This window comes from Phascolarctos cinereus, unplaced genomic scaffold (genome assembly GCF_003287225.1).
Source record: "Phascolarctos cinereus isolate Bilbo 61053 unplaced genomic scaffold, phaCin_HiC Scaffold_5;HRSCAF=322, whole genome shotgun sequence".
Taxonomy (NCBI): Eukaryota; Metazoa; Chordata; class Mammalia; order Diprotodontia; family Phascolarctidae; genus Phascolarctos; species Phascolarctos cinereus.
Window position 1 is genome coordinate 290,145,642 of NW_027555958.1, and position 12,881 is coordinate 290,158,522.

The 12,881-nt window shown below is 43.3% G+C and overlaps 1 protein-coding gene across 6 annotated transcripts in view; it reads right to left on the reverse strand.

The window, feature by feature from the left end:
• The window catches only part of TANC2 (tetratricopeptide repeat, ankyrin repeat and coiled-coil containing 2), a 511,647-nt gene that overhangs the window by 8,618 nt on the left and 490,148 nt on the right, over positions 1-12,881 (reverse strand). For 4 of the 6 annotated variants that reach the window (XM_020997389.2, XM_020997396.2, XM_020997391.2 and 1 more), the window contains 6 exons: positions 11,043-11,218; positions 8,784-8,916; positions 8,263-8,292; positions 7,358-7,449; positions 4,306-4,452; positions 227-327 (listed from right to left, as the gene is read on the reverse strand). In XM_020997389.2, the coding sequence (XP_020853048.1) occupies positions 227-327; positions 4,306-4,452; positions 7,358-7,449; positions 8,263-8,292; positions 8,784-8,916; positions 11,043-11,218 (679 nt within the window). The remainder of the gene's footprint in view (positions 1-226; positions 328-4,305; positions 4,453-7,357; positions 7,450-8,262; positions 8,293-8,783; positions 8,917-11,042; positions 11,219-12,881) is intronic. The other 2 variants (XM_020997393.2, XM_020997392.2) reach the window with 1 other exon arrangement.

Sequence of the window (12,881 nt, forward strand, 5' to 3'; positions counted from 1 at the left end):
AGAATGTGGGACAGTGACAAGTAGCTAGAGGAGGGAGGTCCCGGGCTCAGCCCTATCTACCCAGGGACCCAATTATAGTAGCTGAGCATGTCAAGTGGTTTCTTCCCCAGTCTCTCTTGTCCTACCCCTAGGCCGTGCCCCTTCCGCCTGTGGTGTGTGCTGGGGAGGAAGGAGCAGGGAAGGACCTTAGCGTCTCTTTGGATCTCATCCCCCCTTCCATTCTCACCGGCTGCTCCGTTTCGCCCTTGCTCTTGCATAGTAAGCTTCATAAGATTTCGGTTTCAGCTCCAGAGCTTTAGTAGCAAATTCCTCTGCCATTCCAAAATCCTGTTATCACAACAGACGTGCAGACAAGTCACTTCAGAGATGTGGACAATAAACAACTTGGGAATTAAAAAAGAATCATATGTATTTTTTGGGATGTTTATGGATGTAACCCTTAGGACTCATGGCTCAGATGGTATGATCTAAAGGCAGAAAATTTTTCAAGAGAGCCATTTATTTTGTATGCTTTGTGTTCCTTCACCTGGGGACCACTGTTTGTGAAGCAAAAAGCCATTTATTGAAGGACTGCTTTTTTTCTGACTCTTCTGACCAGCTTCTAGAAGTCAGAACACTAAATACGCACGTGTGTGTGTGTGTGTATATATGTATGTATATATGTATATGTGTGTGTGTGTGTGTTTCTCTCTTTCAAAGAAATGCTCTGATTGACAAGTACACACACACATACCCACATGCACACACACACATTTCAAAGAGATGCTCTGATTTGGAATCCTATGGAACCACTGCTCTAAATTATTTATTCTCTCATCCAACTGTGTTCCCCCCACCATTTTTCCTGCTGACTTGTTGCATACACATACATACATCTTTTATCCTCTAACGGGATCTTGTTGCTGGAAGGAACCTTAAGGATCATTTAGTCTATTTGCTTCATTTTAAAGATGAGGAAATAGGCCCAGAGAAATGTCCCTTTACTTCACTAGCAAGTGGTAGAGCCAGGATTTAAACTCAGGACTTTTGATTCCAAATGAAATAATCTTTGCCAAACACAGACATAGGTATATGTGTATGTGTATATTTAGACACACACGTATGCACAAATATATAGATGCATGTATGACTGTGTACATGCACACATGCATGCATGTGTGTCTATGTATAACCCAGTCTTGCCCCTTACCTGCTTCTCAGCTGTATTTATTTCAAAGGATCCTCAAGAAGAGAAACACAGGAAGGCTAGCAACAGCTCTGTGGAGCTAGATGCACTTTTCTTCCATACAGACTTATACTTGCTAGCTTTCTTAGGTGATGGTTTTCAATTGTTCTAAGAAAGCCAAAGCTTGGAGACAGTTGAAAATCATCACCTAAGAAAGTCAGCAAGCATATAGATCTGTATGGAAGAGAGATGAATTCTAGCCCCTCAGAGCTACTGCCAGCCTTTCCCTATTTCTCTTTTTTAGGATCCTTTAAAATAAATATAGCAGAGAAGCAGGTGGAGGCCATCACTAGGTTTCATGCTGCTACACAATCCCTCAGAAGTTGAGAGTAAAAGTGGAGTTCTTTTCTAGTAGAGCCCAGTTTCTCTGTATCTAGCTGGAAAAGTCAGTAAATCAGTCAACAGTCTAATCAACACCTACTATGTGTCTGGCATTGTGCTAGGTGGCAGAAATAGAAAGCCAAAAAGACAGTCCCTGCTCTTCAGGAGCTCATAGTCACCAAGGAGAGGCAACATGCAAACTGCTGTGTACAAAAAGGATATCTACAGGGTAAACTGAAGATCATCTTGGGGGGAAGGCACTAAGATTAAGGAGGCCTGGGAAGGGTTTCTTGTATAAAAAAAGATTTTACCTGAGACTTGAAGGAGAGGGATGAAGAGAGAGGGAATTCTAGCCATAGGAGACAGGGAAGATGCCTGGAGTTTGTGAGATGGAGAGCTGTGTGTGTGGGAAACAGCAAGGAGGTCAGCGTCACTGGATCACAGAGCACGCGGTAGGGTATTAACGTATAAGACAGGAAAGGCTGGAAGGGGCCAGATTACGGAGGGCTTTAAAAGCCAAACAGAGTTTATGTTTGTTTCTGGAGGGAATAGAGAGCCACTGAGGCTTACTGAGGGGGGTGATACGGTCAGACATGATTTAGGAAGATCAATTTGGCAGCTAAGTGGAGAATGGACTGGATTGAGGACAGACTTGTGGCAGGCAGAGCAACCAGCAGGCTATTGCAAATAGTCCAGGAATAAAGAGATGATGACCTGTACCAGGGTGATGGCAGTGTTAGAAGACAGAAGGAGGAGTATACAAGAGAAATGAAAGGATTTGGCAACTGATTGGATATGGAGAGGTGAGAAAGAATGAAGAGCCAAATGTTTCACCTAGGTGGTGAGCCTGGGTGATAAGGAGGACAGACAATAATGAGGAAGTTGGGAAGAAAGGACAATGTGGGGGGAAAGACAAATGAGTTCAGTCTTGGATATGCTGAATTTAAGATATTTATGGAACATTCAGTTCAAGATGTCCAATAAGCAGCAGGAGATAGAAGACTTGAGGTCAGCAGAAAGATTAAAACTGGACAAACAGATCTGAGAATCATCAGCATAGAAAAGAAAGTTGAATCCCCTGGAGCTGATGAGATTACCAAGTTAAATAGTATATAGAGAGAAGATGGCCTTGGATAAAGCATTGGGTGACATCCACGTTTACTGGACATAACCTAGATAAATATCTAGCAAATGAGACAGAGGAGGATCAATTAGAGAGGTAGGAGAATCAAGAGAGCGCTGTGTTCCAAAAACTTAAGAGAGAAGAGAATATCAAGGAGAAGAAGGTGATCAATAGCATCAGAGGCTACAGAGAAGTCAGGAAAGATGAGGATCATGAAAAGGCCATTAGGTCCAGCAATAAGAGTTCATTGGTAACTTTAGAGAAAGCAGTTTCAGTTGAATGATGAAGTTGGAAGTCAGACAGCAGAGAATTTAGAAGAGAGTGAGAGGAAAGGAAGTGGAGGGGCCAGCTGTAGATGGCCTTCTCAATGAGTGTAGCCACAAAAGAGAGAAGGAATATAGGATGATAGCCATCAATGATGGAAGATCAAGTGAGGGTTTTTGAGGATGAGGGAGACATAGGCATATTTGTGGGCAGCAGGGAAGCAGCCAACAGAGAGAGACACTGAAGATTAGTTAGAGAGTGGTGATGATTGAGGGGAGAGTGTGTTGGAGAAGGAATGAGGTCACACGAGTACAGTTTGCCTCAGCAAAGAAAAGGGTCACCTCTTCTTTTGAGATAGGGCTGAAGAAGAAAGTGGCAAAAGACATTTGAATGATGTGTTGAGTTGATGAAGATGGTAGAAGAGGCAGCTCTCAGTGAATGATCTCCATTTTTTTCAGTGAAATATGAGGCAAGGTTCTCAGCTGAGAACACATATATGTGCCTCAACTGACAGGAATGGGGGCTAATGGGGAAGAGGGGGAGCCACAGGAGATCTGAGGAGGGTTGAAAAGGTTTAGAAAAGCTGTTGTGTGAGTAGGATTACGAGTCACTTAGGGAGGTATAAAAAGATTGTCTTATTGCAATGAGGGCCCAGTTGAGATCCTGTAACATAAATTTGTAGTGGACTCAGTCTGGACTATTTTGTGATTTTTCTCTATCTTTCTTTCAGCAGCACATGAGAAGGGACAAAACAGCCATAGCAGATGGTAGAAGTAATCCACGGCTGAGGCTTGGCAGGGCAAGATCTTCAAGTACATAAGGGATTTGAGAAAAGAGGATGCTGCAGAGTTGGACTAGTTGATCAAAGATGGGGAAGGTACAAGGGTGTAGCCAGTATATGGTGATGGCCTGGGGTAGAATGACAGACAGGTGGAGGAGTTGGAGGTCTCACTGAGAACAAAAAACAGGTTTTGAAGTTATAAGGTGGAAGAGAGGTGGAATCACAACAGATTATGATCAGGTGAACATGGAAATGATGCATTTGTAGGCTAGGTGATGGCAATCTATTCCAATTCATTGGGGATTTAAGTGGAATTTCAGTGATTATTGCTCTCCTATCTCCAAAAGAACAAATCTAGTATCATGAAAAAATTATAAAACTGCAAAGTACTCTTTCCCGATTTGGTCTAGATAGTTTTCACATTCTTGCCTGGCCGGTGCTCTGCACACAGAAGGTACTTAATGCCAGTGTGCTATGGACAGCCAGGTGCTAACATTGCAGGGGCCCAAGAAGAACTGGTGGAGGGAGATGATCCCCTTAGCATGCAGCTTCCAGGGTGGAAGAAGAGATGGGACAACTCATGGCACTTACGTTCATTTTCCTGCGACATCTGGAGAGATTGAGGAGGAGAGAGACTTTTAGTTCCCGGAAGGTTTTCAAGTCTTCACCAAACCCTTCCCTGGGAAATTTCTTCAGGGCATACTGGTAGCGCTGAGCAGCTTCTTTCACTTTACCTTTCTATGATGAGTACACAATGGTGAAAAACAGTCGTTAGTTTGCTAACAGCTGTGGCAGCCTTGTCCCCTCTCTCCTTTTCATCAAAGCAGCTATGCTGGCCAGCTAATCATTCACTTCTCTTCTGCCTATCATTTCTAACCCCTATCCTGGGGAAAGAACAGGGCTAACCTGCTCAGCTTTGATGATGGGAACATGAAGGCTCAACCTGTCATGGAACCTACCAGACTGAGAAAACAAGGCTGATAGAATACTTATGGATTAGAAAAAGTAAGATTCAGAAGGTGGCCTTCCCTAACATGTTGCTGTCATGGAACTGTTCTGAATCTTGTGATGGAAACACATTTGGAGTCAGTCCACTTCCCTTCCTATAAGGGCAGCAACAACTCAGGGGAAAAAACAGTGTGTTTGCTGGCTTTCTTGGCTTACAAGGAGAGTCTTCAGGGTACAAAAGGGGCCCTTCCCCTAGAGGGAAAATGCTCTCGCTTTTTAGGGGCATAATCCACACCAGGCTGAAGGGACCACATAAATGCTAGAGATGTCAACTCTATGGTTATTCTATGCTCTTCTCAGCCCTAAAGCCCACTCAGGCACTGTTCATTGTTCATTCTCTCTGAAAAGGATGTGATTCTTTTCTGTTTCTGGCTATAGAAATGCTAGGGTGGGGCTGACTTCCTGTTAAGATTTCTACAATTCACTTTTTTAGGGGAAATACTCCAGTCTGAAGTCCTACTTTGCTAGCCTACAGCAGGAAACTATTCTCCTTTCTCACAAAGGATAGGAAAAATCAAGGTAGCCCAGCTGCTACTCCTCCTAGTCCTTAAGATATGGAAGAAAACAACTTTCAGTTCTCTTTCCCTATTTCAAAGGAAAGGAGTGGTAGAAAATTAGGAAGCCAGACAACTCGGTAGCGTTGGGAGATTTATAAATCAGTCATTCCCTAAGTGGTCTATGGGAAAAATCAGCATTGTAGCAGAACCCTGTGTGGGTGGACTATGCTGCCTTGCTCAGGGGCAAGGTTCAGTGGGGATGAAGCTGGCTCAGTGGTGTGACCACAGGAAGCTTGGAATATCCCTCAGTTTGCATCCCTAGAAATTAGGAAGCAGAAAGATTGAGGAATGCTTGCAGTGAGGCCCTTCTGCACTTTGAACTGGCCATTCCAGCACCATGCCTATAGCATCTATCGAGGATTATAGGGATAAGGACTGGACCTGTGATTTCATTGCTGTTTTGAACTCCCACATAAGGAAATTCCCTTTACCAATGCTGATTGGTACCTTCTATGCAGCTTAATAAAGTCTTAGAGAGTAATCTACAGCATCGAGAGGCTACCTTGCCCAGGGTCATATAGCCAGTGTGTGTGTGTCAGAGGTAGGTCTAGACAAGCCTTCCTTGTTTTGAGGGTAGCTGTCTATTACTATACCAAGCTGCCTCTCATCAAGGATTTTCAAGTCAGAATCTCTCTTTGCCTTCCTCCCATTGACCAGGGAGGGACACAGAACATTCAGCCAGTTGGGTGGGCATAGGGACAGTTATACCATATCTGAGAGAGAAAAGAACACTTCTTACTTTAGGACCTCAGAGCCATGTGATTACAATTAGGCCATAAAGACACAGAGGTCTAGAAGGCTTGTCCAAAACCACACAAAATGAGGGCTTGGGTGATGAAGCTTCTAGGCACCCCAGGATCCTCATGGCTCTTGCTTTTAGGCTGCGTAGGAAACAAAGGGCTTCTTCAGAATCCACTGCTCACTTCTGATATGAGGGTGGGCTGAGAGATACTGTACCAGTTCATCTAAACCCAGCAAGATGACTTCTGATACATAATATTCTTAGAGAATTGACTATAAATTGCAAGACTCTAGAAAGGGGAAAATGAGGCTAGAAGACAGAATCCTGGGCTGGAACTATGAGCAGAAAGCTGGGAGAGAAGTGTATTTACTTTTTTCCCCCCCTATTTAATGAATAACTTCAAGAAAGAGCTCGCGCTTAGCCATGTTGGAAGTTCTTTGTTTTTTCTTGATGGGACCTGTGATTTTACTGGTGATTTACAGGAAATGCCTGGTGAAGAAACATGAAGATCAACAACAGTTCTGCAACTTATGTTCTTGGAGAATTTCCTGGGGCTCGGAGAGGGTGAGTAATTTGCCTGGGGTCACACAGTCTGTATGTAGAAGAGGCAAAACTTGAACCAGGTACTTTGAGGCCAGCTCTTTATCCACCACACTACACAGCCTAGGTTAGGAAGTTATTACCTTTTATCACAAGCCTATTATCTATGAGATCGGTGACTTCCTGCCAAAGCTAAGAGTTAACTTCCTTTCCCTACAGAATGAGAATGGATGTTGGGCAAAATGATTTTGACTTAACTCTGCTCCCTGCTTTTTTACCCTTTCCCATTTAATAGGTTCAATAATATCGAGGCTATCAGATTAGGTTCTGGCATGAAATGAGTCACAGAACTTGAAAGGTAGAAGAGATCTCAGAGAACATAAGATCATAAATCTGGAGCTGGGATTGTGGAGATAATTTAGTCCAACTCTTTCATTTTATAGGTAAAAAATCTGAGGGAAGTCTCCTAGTCCAACCTGAGCTGAAATCCAATCTGCAGCAGTCACACAGCCTTTGCTTTGAGAAGAATGTGAACTGGATTTGAGCAGGCTGCTTGACCTTTGCTTATAGCCATGGCCTGGTCACCGTAAGAGGAAGGGATGCACAGAACCAGAACCTTCTCAGTTCCAATTCCAGTGCAATTTTAGGAAGTGACATTTTCCATTCACTTTTCCTTAGGAAATCTCCCTCCAAGAACAAAGGTTAGTTTGCTCAAGACTGGTGGACTCCACATGTAGAGTTGCCACAAAGCAACCAATGTCTATTTTAAATCATGCTGTCTACTACCTCTTCATACCTTATAAAACATGTCCCCTTCCTCCATCAGCTTGCTCAACAGGATGATCATGATGTCTGGTTTGGAGGTGGCCATCGCCCAAGTGGCTGGACCTGTAGTGTACAGGATGCATGATGGGTAAAAAACTCATACAATGCAAGGGTGGTAGGAAGCTAGGTGAAAAAAATATCCTGGGGGAATTTCTGCTGAGAGAACAACTTGGTGTGAGCATAATGCTCCATAATTCATTTCTTATCTTTTAGGTTTGAAGTTACTCCAAGGCAACAAAAGCAGGGTTTGATTTGTATTCACCTTAAAATATGAACTTAGTGCCACAGGAGGGCAGCAGAGGCTGTGGAAATCATTTGGTTTAAAAAAAATTAAATTAAAAAATTAAAATCAGGCAATCAGAAAAGATGGTTTACAACAGACACTATGACAAGATTTAAAAAATTTAGTGATAATGTATTTTGGAAACTGGGACTCAAAAACCCCAAGCTTTTAGGCCTCTTGATTGTGAAAGAAGTACTTTGTAAAAAGGATACCAGTGAAAATGCTAAAACCTCTCTCAATGTACAAGGACCAAAGACGGCTCCCTGAGAAGGAGAGGTCCACTCAGAACCAGGCTTATTGTGCCAATGCCAAACAGTCCAGAAAAGAGCTGACTTCACCCAAAAGAGGGGGAAGGAAGGGTTAAGCTGATTAGTTCATAGGCTGCCTGAAAGAACCCACCCAGTTTTCCCAGGGTTAGTTGTCAAAAGTTCAAGTTATTCTCTACAACAGTCATTAAAATAAATCTTCTTTTAAGGTGAAGTAAATTAAAAGATTAGAAGTGTGGGGAACTCATGCAAGCTAAATCAAAGAGGAGAAGGCAAAGCTGACCAAGCCATCAGACTGGGCCTGATGCTGACAGCGGTGAGATATACCTCGTGGGCGACTCGGTAACGTCTGACAACCTTCAAAGAAAGGAGAAAACAAAAAGTTGTAGGAGAGGAAAAAAAATGGATGAAGGTGAAAAAAAAGAAGGAAAAAGCAGCAGTGAGAGGCAGGCAGCAAGAAAGCTGGCATACCAGCCAACCCCTTCTCTAGGCCCATGGGATGGGGGGGCAGCTGAGGGCAGCAATAGCGCAGGGACCAGAGAATCTAAGCACATACAGAGCAAGGGAAGCAGGCTCACTGGGAGAGCTGTGAGATGGGGCTGGTACAGAGGCATCAGGGCCACGGTCCCAGCAGACCACTGGCAAATGCTGGTCACAGGGTATTACAGAGAGCACCGATGGTGCTCTCTCTGTGCCAGTCACCTTTCTGTTTACTTGGGCAACGGTGCTACAGAATCAGAGAGTGTGGGCAGCACACCCACACTCACACTACACATTTGGGGCTTTATGACTGAGGGACCAGTCCTGCCCAGGGTGCAGGTGGCCATCACCTTCTTCCTGTCCCCTACCTATCTTGGCTCCTTTCTTCAGAAGGGTGACTACGACAGAGGTGTTTCGGCATCCCACTGCCCTGTCCAGGGGACGCATCCCACTGTAGTCAACATGCTCGATCATGGCCCCATGATCCACCAGGAATTGTACCTAGGACATCAAATAAATAAAGTCATTAGTCTGGGCTTGCTGGGATAACACAGATCTGTTGGGGATTTAAGCAGCTGCATTTCTGTTCTACAGCATCTGGTTTTAGCTAGGCTGTGAGACTAACCAACTAGTTAATCAACAAACATTTATGGAGATACATTGGAAAATATGACTCACAAGAGGAGGAGCCCTAGCCTAGCTGGCCAGAGGACAGACTTTAAGGGGATCGTTCATAAGAATGCTATTCAGTGGTCCCACAAAATGCTTCATGTTCTGATGAGGTTGAAATTTCCACTTCCTGGAAGAGTATGTTATACTCTCACAGATTTAGAGCTAGAAGGGACCTCAGAGGCTATCAAATCCAACCAACTACTTTCCCCCTTTTCCCATTTTACAGATGGAGAAGTCGAGGCACAGAGAGATGTCTTCCTGACTCTTAAGTCCAGCAGCCTATCCATTAGGCCACCAACAGTTATGTGAAATTATTGAATCTTGTTTTCAAGTCTGTCAATGTGGGACTGCAAGCACTTTATGTTTAGCATTTCTTTTGTATACATAAAATCAATTCTTATCCCATACTTCATACTGTATATCAAAGATCTTTCCATTCCTTGCTTTAGAGATACATCTATCTATGTGTCTGTTATAGCCCTGAAGTGATTCCCGCCACCCCCCCCCCCAGGTACTGGGGTAAGAGCCTCGAGGAACCAAAGTGAATGAGGAAAGGGAGTCTAAACTCTCTCATTCCGGACAGGTTTCCCTAGGACCAAACCTGGTCTAGTCCATGCATGCCCAGGTCCAGAGCAGATAGGCCCCTTAGTAGAAAGGGAGACACAGTGCTCCCTTCCCCCCAGGGAAGCTATTATTAAATAAGTATATAGAGATTATATAAAAAAAACACAAGGCAATTTGGGAGGGAGGATACTAAGAGATGTAATCTGATGTAAAATGTGGCACTTGAACTGAGTTTTGAAAAAGAAAAGGGATTCTACAAGGTAGAGGTTAGGAGGGAGTGCATTCCAAGGCATGGAGAGCAGCCAGTGAAAACATACAGAGATGAGAGACGGGGAGATGGAGCATCATGTGTGAGGAGCAACAAGGCCAGTGTGGCTGAACTGTATTGGGGAATAACGTATAATAATTCACTCTCACTTCCAGTCCTGTGGTTCTCACTTCTGACTGGTGAATCCCTGAACCAGACCACCATTTTAGGAGATACCCATGCCATCTATGCTCACTTCCCTCCTAGCTCTTACTCTTTCCAAACTTTTCTTCACCATCCTTGACCCTGATTCCCCCTCCCTCACTCCATCCCCTGGCTTTCCAGCTCCTTTTCATATGTTGTCTTTTCCCATTAGAATATAACCTCTTAGAGGATAGGGACTATAGTTTTTTGCTTATATTCACATTCTCAGTGCTTAACACAGTTTCTGATGCTTAATAGTAACTACTTAATAAATGCTCTATCTTTATGTTTATCATCTATCTAAAAGCTAGAAAGGTAGGTCTGGGCCAGGTTGTGAAAGGTTCTAAGACCCAAATAAAAGGATTTTATTTACATTTTATTCTAGAGGAAACAGAGAGCTACTGGAATTTTCTCAATAGGAGAATGACACGGTCAGACATGGCGTTCAGAAAAATCACTTTGAAGGCCGTGGGGAGGATGGCCTGAAGAGGAGAGAACGTTGAGGGTGGGAAAACAGTTGGAAAGCATTCACAGTAGACCAGGCAAGAGATGATGAGGGCCTGATCTAGCATAGTGGTGGCTGTGGGAATAGAGAGACATCCTGTAGAGGCAGAAAGGACAGGATTTGGTAACTGAATGGATATTTGGGATGAGGAAGAGGGAGGAGTCAAAGGTAACTAAGGTGTTTTATTCAGGCTGTAACAATTCCCTTGCCTTCAATGATTATTGGTATGTTTTTTGCACTCCAATAGATAGCCAAACACGAGAACAGTAAATTGTTGAACTTACATAAATAGGCCTCCAAAGAGCTCTGTCTTCCCTAAGAGCTGATCTAAATCACACTTATCCTTAATCATCTGCTTTGTACAGCATTAACTACTACTACCTTCTGGTCTTTATTCACAAAGACAGCTTATTTTGTTTCTTTAAGGTTACTCACCACTTCAGCATCGCCATAGAACGCTGCTAAATCCAGTGGGGTGCGGCCATTCTTGTCGGCATGATCTGTGGCAGCCCCATTCTCCACAAGTGAGCGTACCACGGGGAGGTGGCCCTTCAAGCAAGCCCAGCTGAGGGCTGTCAATCCCTCTTTGTCCATCAGGGCAATGGAGGCACCTAGAAGAACCAGTATGAGTTTAGGGGTCGAATGAAATGAGAAATCACAGTTGGAAGGAAAGCTGACTCCTTGATGGAAGTTGGATAGTAGAGTGGAAAGGATACTGGATTTGTCACACAGACTTGACTCCTACTCTTGGCTACAATACTTACCACTGGCAAGTCACTTTCCTTTTCTGAGACTCAGTTTCCTCTTCTGCAAAATGGAGATAATAAATATTTATGCTACTTAGCTCACAGAGTTCTTATGAGGAAAACCTTTTGCAAATCCAGCACTTAGCACAGTGCCTGGCACATAGTAAGTGCTTAATGTTTGCTTGCTCTATCTGTCATCTAAATCTTAAAATGCATCATATAAATTCAACATACACTTATTAAGGGCCTACTATGTATAAGGCATTCTGCTAGGCAATGGGATATAGACAGAATATAACAGTCTCTGCACTTAAGGAATGTATGCTTTGCTGAGAAGATATAGTAGATACATGAATAATTACAGTACTGGGAAAACTGAGGAGGGAGTTGCGGGTGGGGTGGTCTCGACGGGAACAATCAGGGAATGCTTCAGGGAGGACATGGTAGCTGAGTTGAGCCTTAGAGGAAGACAAAAATTTGGAAAAGTATAAATCAATAAGGAATGCATTCCAAACATGGGGAGGTGTCCTGTGTGAATGAATGGAAGCCCCAGCTGAAGCATCAGTTTGGGGAATAGGTATTCCCCACTGGTCCAGTTTGGCTAGAATAAAGCATTGGTAAATGGGAGTGCTATGAAAGAAGCCTAGAAAGGCAGCTAATTTACATTAGTATTAAACCACTCCTAGAAATTAGGCACTTCTCAGCAGATAATGCATCCCTGATTACCCTTCCCAATACTGCATGCACCTTATCTCATTCTTCCCGACACACTGATCAGAAGGAGGATTAAAAATACTTTTTACTCTTCACTGAAATTTCCAAACCTTTCCTCTGATGCCATCAACTCAACTAACTTTTCTCCTTCAAGATTCATCCCCATTTGTTTTTATCATCTTATTCATATCCTAATAGAAGTTATTTATATTCTCCTAGATCATTATTGCCTCATAATCAATAATCAGTGATTAAGTACCTATTATGTGCCAGGTACTGGTGCTAGGCACTGAGGATACAAAAATAAAACATTTCCTGATCTCACAGTCTTCCTCAATTCCACAATCCCTGCCCTTATACTTGAGAACTTCAATAAAAATATTAATGTTCCCTTAAACACCCTGCCCTCTCACTTTATCAACTTCTTTAATTCTTATGACCTTCCCTTTTACTCCTGCTCAGCCACACAAAGGCTAATACCTTTGATCTCTCACCATCACCCATAAGAATGATGACTCCATATCACCTCTCCTATTCTTCCTTCTGCTCTTTATCCTCACCATAACCTCTAGTCATTCTACCCTTTAAACCTTTCATTGCTTTCCCAGGCCATCACTTCTGCTTCCACCTCATTGCCCTCCATTCCTAGACCTGGCCTTTGGTTAACCACTTCAATTATACAGTATTTTCAGCTCCTAAATCTTTTGTACTCAAATTCTATTCCCCCACTTGTGCCTTGCCAACCCAACCCTGTTTTACTCCCAACTTATGCCTTCTTTACTCTTATTCCTATGTTGCTGAACAGCATGAGAGA